At 39.9% G+C, this 18,078-nt stretch overlaps 1 protein-coding gene across 5 annotated transcripts in view; it reads left to right on the forward strand.

Moving 5' to 3' along the window:
- Window positions 1-13,320, forward strand: part of Dgkh (diacylglycerol kinase eta) — a 172,780-nt gene extending 159,460 nt beyond the window's left edge. For all 5 annotated transcript variants that reach the window (XM_021227666.2, XM_005070936.4, XM_021227668.2 and 2 more), the window contains one exon: window positions 973-13,320. In XM_021227666.2, the coding sequence (XP_021083325.1) occupies window positions 973-1,059 (87 nt within the window). In that variant the 3' untranslated portion in view covers window positions 1,060-13,320. The remainder of the gene's footprint in view (window positions 1-972) is intronic.
- The last annotated feature ends 4,758 nt before the right edge of the window (window positions 13,321-18,078 follow it).

The following is an 18,078-nucleotide window of genomic DNA, read 5'->3' on the forward strand; positions in this document are numbered from 1 at the left end:
CACAAAAAGACAAACATGAACCTTCATCCAGTGGCTGATGGAAGCAGAGGCAGACACCCACATCTAAACACTGAACTGAACTCCTGGAACCCAGTGACAGAGAGGGAGGAGTGATGAGCAAAGGGGTCAAGACTGAGCTGATGAAACCCACAGAAACAGCTGACCTGAACAAGGGGGAGCTCTTGGACCCAGACTGATGTCTGAGAGGCCAGCATGGGACTGATCCAGACCCCCTGAATGTGGGTGTCAATGAGGAAGCCTAGGCAATCTATGGGGCCTTGGGTAGTAAATCAGTATTTATCCCTGGCATACAAGTGGACTTTGGGTGCTCATCCCACATTGAGGGATGCTCTCTCAGCCTGCACACATGGTGGGGTGGGCCCAGGCCCTGACCTGGATGAAATGACAGACTCTGGAGATCCTCCTTGGAGGGCCTCACCCTCCCTGGGAAGCGGAGTGGGTATTGGGGGGCGGCTGGGATTGACATGTGAAGCTTGTTTCTAATTTAAATAAAAATATAATAGAATGTGTGTGTGTGTGTGTGTGTGTGTGCGCGCGCGCGCGCACGCGCGTGCATAAACATGGTAAAAGCATGCGCCTTAAAAGACCTGTTGTCCTCCATCATTTGCCTCAGGTCACAAGAGAGGCTTGTCTTTTAAAAAAAGAAAGGAAGGAAAAAACCGTCTTAAGTTTTGACTCTTGAACAGTTTCCCTAGCTATACATAATTCATGAAGATACCACATTTAAGATATCCTTTAAGAGGATTTTGTATGGGATATGGTATCTTTTTATTGATTGATTACTTTTTTCAATATCAGTCTATTTCTGTTTTATTAGCTTAGTTTTCTATCAGTCACTTCCAGAACCATTGAATGTAAACTGTTTGTAGAGGAAGTAAATGCTAATTATGCTAATTACTAGTTGAGATTTTAACATCCAGTCTTCTTTCTCCCCCCCCCCCTCTTTTTTAGGACCTGGGGATACCGAAAGTGGGTCATATGAAGCGAATTCTCCAGGGAATTAAAGAGCTTGAAAGGAACCCTCCCAACTTGGTCTGAGGTGTGGTCATACCGGTGCTATTTCCTGGAAGAGAAGTCCTCGGGACTCAATACAGAGTTCTTGGAAGCCACTGGCTGTTCTTTCGATTTACTGGTAGATAAGCACCGCTGAAGCACCTCTCTAGATGGATGTTTTGCTGTGGGTGAAAGTTTTGATTTGAGGTATTAGAAAATAAGTTTTGTGCCAAAAAAAAAACAACCCAAAACCCAATCCCTTCCACAAAGCCATTTTATTATTGTGCAAACCTGACATGCTCGAAAATGCTTGCTGTAGTGAAGGGTTGGGGGAGGGGCATGGGGGAGACAGTTGCCTTGTTTAAAGGTGGAATTGCTTGCTCATCCTCCCTTCTTAGAGGTGGGGGCCAGCAGGAGGCTCGTTCCTGTGTGCTCCTGCAGCTGTGTTAACAGTGTGCAGCTGAAACTTCTCAGGCTTCCTTAGTGAAGGCTTTGGCTCCTTCCTAGACACGGTTAGGAGGTGACGATAGGAATTGTAGTTTGAGTCTTTTCACCCTAAGTTCCCGTTATCCACTGGTCAAAGAATACAGTGAGACCAACCCATCACATACTATGAATGAAGCAAATGTCGTACACAGTGTTCCTACCCGAGTTGTCTTTCTTTTTCTTGCATGTCACAAGAAATATTGCTGTAGTGCTTCAGTAGCTTTAATATCTGTTATAATGGAATTTAATTTATTACTACCCAACTTCCCAAGCACTTTCTAGCTAGTTAAGGGCACTTTTCCTCAGTGTGAACTCTGAACATTTCATCTGTGCCATGATCAACCAATGATATACATCTTACACAAACCAAATTTATTTGCCTGTCCCAAGCCATAGGTGTATGCACTAAGAGGATTGTTGGGTGTTTTCATAAGCTTTACATGTTCTCTTGCCTAACAAAACTTACTACAACTTTCCAAACCCAAATCCTCGCATTTTGTTCCCAGTTTTCCTTTCATTTCAATTTAATAACCATTTTGAGTTTCTGCTTGAATTTGTAAGACTGTTGACACCTAGGAATTGTCCTAGGCCTCAGCTGAGATTTGCACCTGAAGCAATTATTGACATGAACTCCCCAATGGAAGAAATTTAGTTTTGTTTCTTAAGGGCTTTTTGTATTATTATCTCACATACATTTTGATAACCTGTCAGGTAGACATTATTTTCCTTTTCTTAAACCATTATATGTCAGTATTGCTCAATAGAATTATCAAGTATTTGAAAGCCAAAGGTATAGATGCCAAAAAAGTAAAAAAAAAAAAAAATCTTTGTGTTTTCTGGTCATTATATGCCAAAAATCAATTGGGGTATTAGAAATTTCTGTATATGAGAAGCAAGCAGGCTGTTGATCCAACAGAGACATTTTTGATAAAGTGATCTTCTAGGTGCTCGGTAGATAAATATACCCACACATGTGTACACATGCATACCCATATACCTTTACCTGTATACATGCACTTACTTACCTGTTGTCTTGAGATACAGCATCCATGACACTTTCTAGACAATCATTTGCCCAATGTTTGACATTTTATTTTTGTTTCTAGCTTGGGTATTTACTAGTGTAAAAAAAAAATCACAAATTTTAGATACCTTAAAAATAAGTGAGGGTCTGGCCTGAAGTTCAGTGGCGAATGAACAGGCAGAGCTATGGCTCCATCCATAGCAGGGTGAAAAAAAATCAGCTGACAACCTCCATGGGTTCCTGACCATATAAGTATGTCTGACTATATATTTTTTACCTAAGGCGTACACAATGGAAGTTTTCTAAAGATAATTTGTGTCAGGGCATTTGAGCTGATAATAAGCCAGTTACTTGATAATTTTAGTGTTGTGCATACCTGTGAAGTTGAAGGTGTCCTTTGCAGTCCCTTTTGTGTACCCCTGGTGAGTACCTTGCCAGCAGTTCCTGTGAACCAGATTATCAGATGCCAGATTCCCAGAGCTCTCCCCGCTCAGGTCATCCTTCAGGAGAAACGGCTACGGGTAAGGAAGGGACTCCAGCATAAAGAGTGTATTAATATAAAAACCATTGTTGGGTTTTCACCTTATCCAAAATACAACTTTGTCAACAGAAAGAAAAAAAAAATGTTCTGATGGCTACTTCCCTAGGGGTGAGCAGTGATTGACTTTTCTCTTGTTGGGTAATCTTTTCGGTTCCTGCTAACACCTTTTATGTACTCTGTAAAATCCCCCGACTCATGGGAAGTTTAAGTACAGGACTTTGAGATGACAAGAATCCTTTAAGGTGACAATTTGGATGAGCGGTTTGGTCCCCTGTGAACACTTTTCTCTGTAATCCATGTCCCCATGTGTCAGGGCTGGATGCCAGTGAGTGCTCTCAGAGACTCCATCAGTCTCGGCTACTGTCCTAACGAAACCATTTCATCCAAGGTAGGGTTTCAAAGACAGGACAGTGGGCATTGCCTCTCACTAAGATCCAGTCACATCTGGGGTGCAGAGGAGTATGTCTTAGATACTGGCTCACCTGTGCACCTGCCTGTAGCTTGCTTTTCTCTCTGCCAGTTATTTAAGGCTCATTTGTTTTCCCCCTTAGAAAGAAAAGAACAGAGGCAGGCTTAAGTAAAACTCCAGGTGACTCAAATGACTCATCCATATTTGCCCAAATTCTCACTGCTATCTACTCCCCTTTCTCCATTACCCTAGGAAACCTTTTACCGCCCTGATTTGTTTGTTTGGTTGGTTGTTTGTTTGTTTAATGTCATAGGTCATTTAGCAAACTGTTGCAGGCAATTAAACAAATTTCCAGTTTGCTAGGTAGTTGGAATGAATTAATGGGTCAGGTCATTTGGAGATCTACCACTGAGGTTGAGGCGAGACAAACTGGATGTTCAGGTCAGTGGTGTCTGGCATTTTAGCCACTGGATGCCTGTTTAAATTTAAGTTTATTCTTACTAGAAACTTCACTCATTAATTGCACTACCCACATTTTGAGTGCCCTGTAGCCACAAATGTAGAACGTTTCCACCATTGCAAAAATACTCCATTTGAGGCAATGGAGGAGGTCATTGCTACTCAAAATGTGGTTCCTGGACCATCAGCATTAATGTTATTTGGGAGCTTACAAAAATTGCAGAATCTTAGAGCTGACAAGATGGTTCAGTGGGTCTGGCAACAAGTTTGATGCCAGGTGCTATATAAAAGTGGGAGGAGAAAACCCCTTATAGATTCGTCCTTTCTCCTCAGTATACCCACTCTGATATGCTCACCCACATGTGCCATGCATATGCACACAATAATAAATAAACACATTTTTTTGAATGCAGAACCTCAGGTCCTCCCCAGGTCTGCTGAATCCATATTTTCATTTTAGTCACATTTCTCGGCTCTCTCCATTCCTCAGAGACTTTAAGCTGCCACTGATCCATCCACATTGGCTCAGTTTGTTACTCATGTGGTATCTTAAGTTGCTCATGACTTAATTCACACTGAACATTCCAGAAGAATATGTACTGAGATAAAGATTAGGCAGTCTCCTTCAACTTGTACATTTTCATTTTCTCATATCAGTAGATTATCCTGTTGACATTGTTCACGCTGGAAGGCACATAGCAGCCCACATATTAAATGAGTCATTTGGTATACAAAAGAACAAAACCAGAGAAAGAATCAAAATGATTTCAAGAAAAGTCAGTGTCACTTAAACTCTGAAAGCAGGCATATTTTTAGATTTGGATCTCTTTATCTTATGCTGACATCTTGATTTTTCACAGGGTTCATAATCTCTTAAAAATCGTTCCTGAAAAATAATGTTCTTGGCCTTCAATCTCAAACTGTTTAATCCTATAATGAGATTTTTTTCCTGCAATGATTTATTGTCAGGAATCTGTCCCTTAATTATTTTGATATAAATTACCAAACATAGCTTCCTAGCTACTTTGATACATAAGGTCTTACTACTTTTGACTCTGTGGGTTAATTTGACATGAATTGACAAGCTGTGAATTGAGAAATTATAGGCAATACCATGCCTCTATGCATCACTTCAAGAGTAAATCATTTACAGCTCCAGCTGAGCTAGAGAACCTTCATTTTCCAAGGGTGAGTTGTTTGGGGATATCAATTTTAATTTAGCTGTAAAACCAGTTCCCTTTCCACCTCTGACATCCAAAGTCTCTCTTGGCTCTCCCACCTCAGTGGATACATCCTCTGTCAGTTGAAGTTGATGTTCAAACACCAAGCTCTTCCCAGCATAGGTGGGGAGAAAAGGAATTAGAAGTGAAACTTCCTCACAGGAGCTGCTGAGCAGTGGGATAGTCTTTGCTAAGTTGCTTCCACAACTTGGCTGCCTGGCCTCCCCTACTGCTACTGCCCCACCCCAAGAGTAGTGAGCCCTTCCTCTCCTTTGTTTCTGCTGTGGTGTCCTCGGTTGACTTTGGTAATGATACCTTAGCAATAGGAGTCCTTCACAAAGAAGCAACTAGAACTCTTAGAGAGTGATAATTATTGTTTTTTTATAGTAAGCAAAACATTATTTTTCTTTATTATTTTCCCAGGTTTTGTTTAGAGATGTTTATGTTAGAAGAAAATATATAAAGTTTTGTTGATACAGAGAACTAAAGACAGCTGGACTGTACCTGCCTTTTTCTGTAGTTGTCTCTGTTATTTTCAGGTAAAGAAATTAAACAGAGTTGCCAAGACTGCATTAGCTCAATAACAATGCTTAGGATAGACTCCATATTATATATTATAGGTGAACAACTTACTTCCTTTTATGTAATTTAAGATGCTATATTTTACATTATTTAATATATTCCTAATTTTTTGCACTTCCAAGTTTTAGTTGGAAAATAAAAACCTAGCCACAGCTTTAAACTTATTTAAAAGTCCATGTAAAAAATATTTTCCTTTTAGCTACCAATTACGCTTTGTGTAAGACTTTGTGAATAGTCTGGGTATTTCATACTATCTAGATTTCAAGAATACATTAACCAACAGAACACAGGGTTGCTTATAAAATGCATTAAAATAAAGACATTTCATATTCAACAGATGCTATCAAACTAGGATAATGCAGTTAAGTATTTAGCCAAAAAGGAAGGGGAATGTGTTTTATGACCCTTACTATCTGACTGCACTGTTGTTCCACACAGCTTAGCCATTTCTGCTTCTACTCTGAGCACTAAACATATGCAGCTGATGGCTGCTATAGTGCTGAGAACTGCTGACTAGTGATGTGGAAGGTTCGGGTATTACAGCGCGCCCAGTCTTGTGAGTTGTATATTGTATACTGGAGATGACTAATACATTGAAGTAATATATTTATCTGGAGCTGGTAAATATGAAAATCGTTTTCAAGCCTTCAAGTAAATTGCATTGACTTTTCTCTTTCAATGAGATTGAAAAGTCATTTGTATGTTTAAATCTATTTGTACAACAGCTGTCTCCTTTACTGGTATTATTAATTTTCATATTACAAGTTTTCTTACCTTTTTATACCAAAAGAATTATCATACTGGTTATTCAAACTTGCCAAGATGTATTTGAGTTTGCAAGACTTTTGGCAGATAAAATATTTAATAACAGATACAAAAGCTTTGTATATTTTGTGGCTTTGGGGGCAAGAATTGTACCTTTGAATTTCTCTCTGTGAGACAGTGCTGGCGTCAGCACCATCCCTTGAAGGCAGTATTACTTAGAACCAGTTGTATAAATCAGTGCCCTTATTTATTATGTTGTGAAATGTACTCTTTATACAGAATACTTATTGGAGCTCCTTTCATTTTTACTGCTGTTGCCTGGAGTGTAATAGCTCTGTTAATGGTTAACTTATATACTTGAAATGCTCATTTCTGTCAAACAGATGCCCAGTGTTTTCTTCCTATTTTCTTTCTTGTCTTAGGTAACTGAACAGTCATAGGAACTTTTCTACAAAATGGTGTTTATATCTTAAAAAGGCACAAAGCAGAAAGAAAGCACGAAAATGAATAATGTAGTCAGGAGATCCATTATGCTATATTTTGCCCAGTTTATGTTATGTCTTCAATCTGTAACTCTTTTCTTAAAGTAGACTTTTAATTTCTGTGGTGGGGACATGTCTGTGATTGCACTGGCCAATTCCAATAAGCATTGACTCTCGAGTCCTCCCAAAGATCTCATACCTCTGATGTCTAGCCCTTGGTTCCAAAGCCTATGCTTGAAGTCTGTTTCCGTCTGATTTTGGGTACACTATAAACGGTACCTATGGTGGGTAACTTCTTGTTTCTGTCAAATAACCAGAAAGTTTAAGTAAGTTTTTCATGATTTCCATTTGGAGACATTCTTGATTCCACTGTTTAAAACCCCAAACATTTAAAACGCACCTGCACAGCATACCGTGCAGAATAAATTCACTTGTCTTCAGGGAAAGAAGAAAAATCCTACTGAATGTTTTAAAGCAAAGAAAACACTTTAATCCCTAAATCCAACTGTTTTCTAGTTTATGATATGAACATCAGGTAAACTTTGAGTTGTTTAAACCTATTAGGAAATTAAGGATTCATTTTCTTTAATGACAGAACTTTATAGTATACTGTTGTAGATGCATTTATGGGGCATAGAAAAAATGAGAGTGTGTTAGAAGCTAGATAATACAGGAACTTGAGGCAATTTGGCAAGGCCCTAAAACAAAGAGTTTGAACATATTTCATGTTGCATTGTAGGACAGAGCACACATAAAATGGGTGACATGGTGGGCACTGCCCCTCAGAAAGTGTTCCATTGGTGAAGTCTGAAGTCCTTCCTTGAAGTTAGCTAAGTAACTCTCCCAGGAGCCCATTTTACTGTAGAAATTTACAGGCAAATTAAGGAGGCAGTTGGAGTGACCTAATCTCTATGACATTTAGAGCAGATCCTGAAAATGTTTATTTCACAGTATAGAGATGTCTGTGCTTTCTTAACTCAGCAGTAGACACAGGGAAACTAGTCACAGGGGCCTAGATGGTTCCTGTAAAGGGCATGGTAAAAGTGACTCATGAACACCAAAGAAATTTTCATGAATTAGCTGAGCCTTGAAATGTGTTACATTTCCTTAATCTTTTTTTTTTTAGTTTATAGTATTTATATAGAACTGAACTCTTGGATTCTCAAGAGGTTCATTTGGTTACACCTTGTCAATGGCTCATTGTGTCTTTTGGGTTCCTGATTCAAAGAGTTGCCCAACACTGCCAGTTAGTAGTAATTTATCATTTTTCTACTGTAAGAAAGAACAGATATCAGCATGAGTCCTACTTAATTTACCATTTCTTTCCCAGTGTCACTTTAGTTAGAAAGAAAGGCATCCCAGTTCTAACAGGAAGAAGAAATCTAGTAACCTCTGACATTCTACGTGGAAGTGAAGGCCAGTGGCTCAGTGGTAGAGTGCTTGTTTTCCAAGTTTGAAGCCCTGGTTCAATCCCGACATTGCAAGAGTAGTAACAAACAAATGAAAATGAGGTCGAATGAGTAACATCTGCCCAGAGTGGGTTATGGGTCTTTTAATCTGTGTATTATTGATTTTAGCTAGAAACTCACTCTGAAATCTTCAAACATTTAAGGTAGTTGCAGGTTTTCTGTCTTCATGTTAAATGGCTATTTTATTGAGATAATAGTTTTCAGGAAGGCCCTCACATACTTCCTTAGAGTAATTTCCCCAAGAAGAGACACATCATGAAAGCAGTAGATTAGAAGTGAGGCAACAGGCTTCCTTGCCGGCTTTCTCCTGTGATACTATTGTTTTGATATTTAAGCACCTTCCAAAATGGCATCTCTGATGTAGAGCATGGCCTCCTCACTACATTCTCTGACTTGGAATAGTATTCCTTTGTGCAGTGCACCTCCAAAAACATCCCTCAAGAAACAGAAGCAGATGTTGTCCTAATTATTCCCATCGTGGAAACCCAGGACAAGTTCATTAGAAATCAGGCTGACTGCAGTTGAAGACAAGGGTCTCTGTCTCTGTCTCTGTCTCTGTCTGTCTGTCTGTCTGTCTCTCTCTCTCTCTCTCTCTCTGTGTGTGTGTGTGTGTGTGTGTGTGTGTGTGTGTGTAAGCGAAATCTGACTGCAGTTAAAGATGGGAGTGAGCCGGGCGTTGGTGGCTCACACCTTTAATCCCAGCACTCGGGAGGCAGAGGCAGGTGGATCTCTGTGAGTCCGAGGCCATCCTGGTCTACAAAGCGAGTTCCAGGAGAGCCTCCAAAACAATACAGAGAAACCCTGTCTCGAAAAACCAAAAATAAATAAATAAATAAAAAATAAAGATGGGAGTAAGCAAAACATGAGCTTATTTTCACATGACATTTTGATCTAGTCACTAGCTGATTTTTCCTTTGATTTTAGCCAATCAGTGAAGAAGCCATACCAGCTGCTTTCTGTTCTGATACGTTCTTTGTCAAATCTGGCAGTTATTATAGCATAGCTTGATATTTCAGAGCTCCTCGGCTTCCCTTCCCCCAGTATTGGGATTCTAGGAAGATTAACACTATATGACATAAGGAAAAAAGACTGAACTGGAATTCATTTGCATGCCTTGTGTTTGAGTTTCTTCGTAATTTGAGATATGGACTTAACACATGGTCATATCCCAGGCTGGCCTCAAACTCACTAAGTAGCTCAGGATATTCTCCAACTTGTAATTTCTTCACCACAGCCTCCCATAGCATGTTGCTGTTATTTCTCTGTCACAATAATGACAACTTTCAGGATGACAGATCTCTAAGTGATGATTATTCTAGAATGATTTGGTACTTTGAGAGAAGTCATTTTGCTGGGAATTTATTTCCCCCAGTGACCTGCCACAGACACCTGCTGTAGAGATGACCCTGCTGTACCTGAAATTCAGTCTAACTACAACACTTGTCCGATTACAGATGTCATTTGAGTAGCACCAGTGTTTTCATGTGCTCATGAGAAAGGTCTTGGTACCCACAGTTCTTTTGTCCTCTCAACTTTTGCTTACAAACCTTCAGAAAGATGACACTGTTTATGACAACATTATGAAAATTGTGTTTCTCTGACAAGAATTTATAACAAAATATGGAAAAAATGTTTCATCCTAACGGAGGTTTTGTATTATGTAAGTAAGTTATTTTATAGGTTGTTTTTGGTATTTATTGCAGCCATATATTTCTTTTTTACCATCCCAGAAGTTCGGATGGTGTCTTGAGTTCTGCACCTCCTTAGTTGCACTAAAGTAGTAATTCCACTGTCTTCCCCTCTTTCGTCATTTCTTTTTCTTTCCTGTCCTTTTGCTAATTGTTCAGCAACCCGATTTCTTCCATTTTCTCTTCCCAGAGTACAGAGACACACGCTTTGTCTTCTCTTTGCTAAAAGTCCGTGAGTAGGTTTCCCGTCCCTTAGCAATGTGGATTAGAGACCTTAGGACTTTGCCTCAAGAATGGCTATTGAGCACACTGCAAGGGAGCAAAGGGCGGCTCAGTGAGTCCAGTGCTGCCTACCCCGCCACACTGTGGGCATCCTCTACCCTTTGCTAGCCTAGCCCAGGAATGTGGAACAGTTCCAGTGTGTGGGTTCAGTACCTTGGCATAATGGCATGCCACAGGTCAGCTCATCCAAGGAACAGTGCAAATTTAGTGGTCTGTGAAGCACTGTTGGATGGCCTCCAACTTGGAATGCTTTGCTTCAGTCTTCCTATAGCATGATTTTGTTAGTTGTTTTTGTTTAATCCATCTCAATGATAGCTTAACATTCAGGCCAGTATTTCATCTATGCTTCATGTATATTCAGAGTTCCATTGTTAATATCATACTTAGATACACATGTGCTTGCACACACACACACACACACACACACACACACACACACCTCCCACTGATTTTGTTATTTTGTAGTCCCAGGATCTAACTAGTATGTAACAGTACTAATGTTTTTGAATTATATTTTTATATGGTCACAAATAAAAACTCAGAACACCTTGGGAGTCTTGTGTTTGCAAGGATATATGCTCTGAGAAGATTAAAGAGGACATCAATGGGCAAAAGCAATGTTTTGTCAAGGATCATCATTTGTTAATCACATTTCTTTACATCAGAAGTATTTCCCAGATCTGAATTCTTGTTTCTAAAAGTGAGATATAAATTACAACATCACTGCCAAAATCTTGCTTGTAATTATACACTTGCCCTACAGATCATCTGTCTTTTTATTCATAACTCAATACTTAGAATCTTCACAGACATATATATTGATTATGAGACTTGGAAAAGGATATAGACAGTAATAAAGGTGAAAAATTTTTTAAAGTATTTACTCAAGAAGGAAAAGGAAAAATTCATCTGATTTCAGGCCATTTACCTTTAATGATTATTGCATTACAAATATAAGAAGACCTGTGACTATTTAATACTCTTAAAAACCCTAGAGACTAAAAAATTACTTTTACCTATAGGCCTGTTTTCCTTTATGAATCTCTGAAGCCATCCTACCATGTCCCCAAACAATGATAAAAGTTAGCACAGCCGTCTTTAAGCTAAATTTCCTTAGTAATAAATTTCTTGATGAACACTAGTCAGGGCATGCAGTAAAAGTGGAGTTCTTTGTCTCTTTTAGGCCCTTGGTAAACTTTTCCTACCTGCAATAACCTTGGCACTCACTTAGATGCTGAAGATGGAGAATAAGACAGGACTCCTTTCTGGTAGAGTTTAAATTCATTCTCAAATTGTTCTTCCTAATGTCTGTTTAAAGAAGTGAGGAGGGATTTTTTTTTAAAGGTTTTTCCTCAGGTTATTTCAGTCGAGTCTCCTCCCACCCCACCATCCTCCCAAACTAACCAAATCGTAGTCATCAAGAAGCAACCCCATTTTTATTTCCACAGCTGTTAAATTTTCATGTCAGCCATAGTTCCGGCCATCATTGATCAAGTGTGTGCTTCATTAAATCTGTACTGCACTATTTCTGCTACTAAAGGGGCTGTGCTGGACTCCAGCAGCACCTGCTTTATAGAATGGGTAAATCTCAGGTTTACTTGGGGAAGGCAGAAATTCATGACATTCATCGCAAAATACATGAGGTCACATTATAAACCCACAGGAGAGGATGGCGGTCACACGGTCATGCTTTCCTAGGAGGTGGGAAAGCTCTGTTTGAAGCTGCAGGTTGATGTTAGCACCTTAGGTATGAAGAGCAGGAAGTAATGGAATTTAACAGGTAGCATATGCATCTCAGCATATAGTAATAAACTAGTATTTGTATGCCACAAGGTTCTGATGTAGATGAAACAGCAAATGTTTGAGTTATGATATGGACTTCTAAATATTGGTGGGTAGGCTATAAGTTTCCTTTATGAGAATGAGGAAATACATTGTCTTTATCTTTGCTATCAGTAAGGTTTTGGGTGGGGGGTTTTCTGCTTTGTATTTTCACATTTCAGTAAGCATATACTGAAATCACTGTTTCCCATCATAAAATACCAAACATTTCTATGTCCCTTAGCAAAAGAAAGATCTCAACTTCATAACTCTATGCTTAGTTCAACTTTGTAAAAGGCCCACAGGAGAAGGCGTCAAGGAGGCTGGGCACTGTAGCCTTCTACCCAGAACATTCATTTCATTTTCACTAAAGATAATCAGAACTTACTTCCCTCCTGTTATCATCATGGTAAAAACCCAACAGCATAGTTCCTTCTCCTCCTTATATTGCAAAAGGTAGTTTTAATTTAGTCTTGCCATATTTATAGCTAAGAATTTACTACATTTTGGTAGTCTGTTTTGAAACTAAATACTTATATCTGAAAGATGCAGATAAAGTCTGCCTATTTATTACACAGTGGGCTCTGTTTGCTACAGAAAAGAGTGAAACTTTTACCTGCTTAGCACACTTGCCATTGAAATATACCTGACAGAGCAGAGGTTATAACTTTGGCTCTAATTACTTTTAATAATGATAAGACGTGAGTTTTGTTTGTTTACATGCTGTTTACAATGGCATAATTTTTAAAATCTATATGACAATTGAGATATTTATTGCATACTATTTTAAAGATGTTTAATGTGTTTTCACCTTTGGAATATATTGTTACATTTCCTTGTACAGATAATTTGGGTGGCTTTGTTAATGTAGCTAATAATTTTTATGACTACTAAGTGACCAGTTTCGGTGCCTTCTATTGTGGGATGCATGACTATGTATTTATTGTAAGGAAGTCACTGGTGTGTGTATTTTTGTACTTTGCTGAGAGTAATGGTTGATGTACATGATGAGAGATGTCTTTCCCAAAGGGCACTGCTTTCAGAGCGACCTTCTCAAATAAAAAAGACTGCATTTGAAGGTGTGAGGTCTGTGCTTTTTCTGGAGGGAAGTCATGGAGATGATTTTAAGAAAAATACAAAGGGGTCCTTTGTACCTTTAATCACCACCCCCCCACACACTCACCCACATACACACACACCCATTTTGAAAAACAGGACTAGTCTAGTCGGTATCAAAACCAGGATGCTGGTACTGATAAGGTCTGGGTTGCTCAACGGTTGAGTCACCCCAAGGGTTCACTACAAGGCTTCTCTCTTGTTGCCCATTTATGAACACAGCTGCTTCCATTATGCCTTCTTCATCTACTTCCCAACTACAGGCAACTGCTTGTCTATCTCCATTTCCGACTTTTATTATTTCAAGTATATTAGTAGAATTCTATAGTTCATGACTTTATGTGATTTTATCCCCAAGATACATCTAAATCAAGGTACCTCTCTGTGTGGATTTTGGGGGTTGTTTAACTTTTGGATTTTAAGTTTTAGTTATTGATGGATAATATTTCATATGGTAGAGTTACTAATGTTAGAAGTACAGCAATTTGCTTTACTCCTATAGAAATAAGCCCTGAAGTTCACTGCAAAATACTTAAGTTCACAGTGTCGGGGCTGGAGAGATGTCTCAGTGGTTAAGAGAACTGACTTCTCTTTCAGAGGTTCTGAGTTCAAATTCCAGCAACCAAATGGTGGTCACAACCATCTATAGTGGGACCTGATACCCTTTCCTGGCATAAGACATACATACAGATAGAGCACTCATATACATAAAATAACTTTAAGGGTGTTTCAAGTCAGGGTCTCTCTGTATAACCCTAGCTGTCCTGGAACTCATTCTGTAGACCAGGCTGGACTCAAAAATCACAGAGATCTTGCCTCTGTCTCTCAAATGCTGAGATTAAAGGCATGCATCACCACCATCTGGCATAAATAATTAAGAAAGAAAGAAATTCTCAAAAAGAAAGTGCAAAAACACAGTGGAAAGACATGCAGTGTGACTAAGACTTAACTGTGGGGAGGAGCAGAAGATAGACATGGGGTATGTGGGTGGGAAAAACTGTCAAGAGTTTGGCACCCACACAGAATAGTGGGTAAAATGAACTTGAAAAGGACCGAGCACAGGGCAATCAGGATCCCGAGGATGGAAGAGGGAGCAATAAAGACTCCTTCGTTGTTATGGCCTGGACTTGGAGACTGGGCACTGGATGAATGAGGAAGAAGAACTCAATACGTTGTCAGTTTCACATGGGTCTGGGATGCTGATAGCAAACGTAAAATAGTAGATAGTTCCTAAAAGGAATACAGATCTAAAGACCAGCCTCTTCTGAGCTAAAATCAAAGAGAATGAAGTTGTCCTAGAAGACCTTCGTGAGGATAGAAAGGGAGTCCCACAGCATGAGAACCAGAGGAGTGGGGCACTGTTCTGATTATTCTGACACACTAGAGGAAGAACTTAGAAAATGGAGCCAGCTTCAGGAGCCAGCTGCCTCAGCCTGAGTGAGAAGAAGCCACACTGTCCAGATGCTGGCAGCAACAGCACGGCAGATGAGAGCCCTTCCTCCTGCTGCCTGGTCTCTCACAGGCTCCTATGGGCAGAAAGGGAAGGCATGTGGCTGGGCAGAGGTGTAGTTTACAAAGCCTCATGCCCAGGACCTCAGAGCAATGGGTTACAAGGCATATTTGTAGCTAAGAGATGGAAGAGTTCCTTATGTGCCAGTAAGCCTAATAATGCAATGGACCGTTCCTTAGAATAGCCCAATTTTCTGCCCATTCAGTCTGGGCAGAGGAGAGATTGTGCCTAGGAGGGGATGGAGAATTCATAGCTTCGAACACAAACTATAGGGTAGTTAACAGTGGGGTCAAACCAGAAGCGATAAAGTTGGGTAGAAGTGATTCAATGTGAGATTGTCATGGTAAAGCTGGCTGATAAATGAGATACATGAAATTGATAGAAAACATTGTGATGTCTAAAGGTGTGATACGTCACTAAAGGGGGAAGTTCATATGAGGCAGGAGTTCACAAACTGGGAATTACTTGGCTGTTCTGGTTTGCTTTCTGGTGCTGTGGTGAAACACTGGCCAAAAGCGACACGGAAAGAAAAGGGTTATCTCATCCACCTCCAGATTGCAATCCATCACTGAAGGCAGTCAAGGCAGGAACCATGGAAGAAAGCTGCCCACTGGCTTGCTTTTCAGTTACTTTCTTACACAGCCTAGGCCTACCTACCTACGAATGGCATTGCCCACAGTGGGTTGGGCCCTCCTACATCAATTAGAAATCAAGAAAATGTCTCACAGACAGACATACCCATAGGCCAACAGGATGGGGTAATTCTTCATCTGAGATTTTCTCTTCCCAGGTGTGCCAAAGTCATAACCAAGGTTAGCTATTACCGTACCTATGGGAATACCATTTCCTCTCTATCCAAATGGTTAGAACTGTGCTGAACACATGAAGCACACATGCCTATTAGCTGAATAAATTAGAAATGATTGCGTCAAATCAGAGGACTGGATAATCGTAGGTCCCTTTCATTTCTACAGTTGATCATATATAAATACAAAATATGTAGCCTACCTGTATTTGGAAGTAGATGAGCCCACTAAACCCCGAAAGAATGGTCTATTTATCCCTCTCAAAAGAAATCATGATTAGCCAGTGCTCCTTTGCAACTACATAAGGATTCCATGGCGTCGTCTGATTCTGATGGACTTTCTAAATCATTACATCAGATCACTTCCAAATGCAAATTATATTGTCTTACAGACTAATTCAATCTGTCTGTGTAGCTCTGTGTCTTGGAAAATCATGACACCCAGTTCCTGCTTTCAGAAGCTAATGACTTCTAAGGCCAGCAAATTAGGGTTTTCACCAGGAAGTCTAACTATAGCTGATATTCCCGATGAGAACATCAAGAGCCATTCAGATGCTCTAGGATCTTTCCTTTCCTTGCTCTGGCCCTGGTGTTTGTGTCACCTGGTGCCACCACTGGTACATTCACAAGCTCTGGCAATGACTTCATGCAAGAATGAGGGGCTTCAACAAAAAATAAAACTAGTCAGTATCATCCCAGCAGACTGCAGTAGTTTGTGGTTTGTGATGCTATGTCTACAATGAGTCGAGTTTAGTATTAACCCCTTTTGAACATCCTCACACCATGGCATTCCCTAGCAATAACACTTTGAATAAAAGTGGGCACTGTCCTTTGGGAGAGGGACACTAATAGATACAAGCAGCTCTAAGAACCACAGTCAAGTAGATCCTGTTCTTGCACAGCTCCATCCCTGAGACAGTTCACCATCCTACTGAAATCCCTGCTGCCGCAAAACGTGGTGTCACTGAGTGAGGCTACGAGAGAGATCACGTACTTCCACATGTAATGATTTTTTCAAACTTTTGTATTTTGACTATTACTCAGAGCAAAAATTAAAATTCTGGGCTGGAGAGATGCTCAGTCAATGTGGTGGTTTGAAAGAAAATGGCCTCCAAAGGGAGTGGCACTATTAACAGGTGTGACCCTGTTGGAGTGGGTGTGGTCTTGTTGGAGGAAGTGTCTCACTTGTGGAGGTGGGCTTTGATATCTCATATATGCTCATGACACTCCCAGTGACTCAGACACTTTGTGTTGCCTGTGAGTCAAGAAGTAAAAGCTCTCAGCTCCTTCTCTAGCACCACGTCTGCCTGAATGCTCTACCTTGCTTCCCGCCATGACGATAATGCACTGAACCTCTGAACTATAAGTGAGTTATCACAATTAAATGCTTTCCTTTATGAGAATTTTGGTGGTCATAGTGTCTCTTCACAGCATTGGAAACCATAACTAAGGCAGTCAGTATGGTACATCAGGCCCCGTGTTTAATCCTCAGAACCTTACACTGAAGAGGCCAGGTACATGTCTCTAATCCAGCACTGAGAGGAAGAGATAGGAGGATCCCTGGGGAGGTCACTGGCCAGCCAATCTAACCTAATTGTGAAAGCCTAGTTCTAATGAGAGGCCCTGTTTCCAAAAAGAAAAAAAAAGGTGGATAGCTGGGGAACAAAACCCAATGTTGACTTTTGGCCTTTGTATTCACATGTATATGTACACGTTACACATGCACATGTGTTCCCATGCACATACACCATATATACAGAAAAACACAATGGAAATGAAGGCACAGTGGATGAAAAGTGCTGTTTTGTTGAATATTAAGCATAAATGTACATATTGCTTATATGGGTGCATATATAATTATCTGGGAAGCTGATGCTGGAGGATCACAAGTTTGAGGTTTGATTTGGCTGAGGAGTGAGTTCAAAACCAGCCTGGGTAACCTAGAACTTATCTCAAAAAAACGTGAAAAGAGGAATGGATATATAAGTAAACAGTAAGACACTTGCTTGGTATGCACAGAATTGAAGGCATATTCCTCAGCATGAAAAGAAAAAAACATTGAAAGTCTGGGGCATACAAACTGGAGATTCTGAGCACAGTGCAGTCACACTAGCAATATTAACAAGAAATCTGAAAGAAGCCAATGCCCCTTCACTGGTAATAAGAATATTAAGCATCTCAAGGATGAAATGTATGAAAGCTCATTACTACAGAATGATAGATCTTCAACTGACAAAACTAACATGTAACACTCTCATTAGCTTAATTATGATTTGATGAACTATGCAGTTCCAACTGGAAATCAAATTGTTAAAGACTATCTGCTGGTTTGAAAGTGATTACAGCAGCTGACAAATGTGTCTAATACTTTTGCCTGAGGCATTCTTAATTTTAAAAGTACAATT

The sequence above is a fragment of the Mesocricetus auratus genome, unplaced genomic scaffold (genome assembly GCF_017639785.1).
Source record: "Mesocricetus auratus isolate SY011 unplaced genomic scaffold, BCM_Maur_2.0 Super-Scaffold_2245, whole genome shotgun sequence".
Taxonomy (NCBI): domain Eukaryota; kingdom Metazoa; phylum Chordata; class Mammalia; order Rodentia; family Cricetidae; genus Mesocricetus; species Mesocricetus auratus.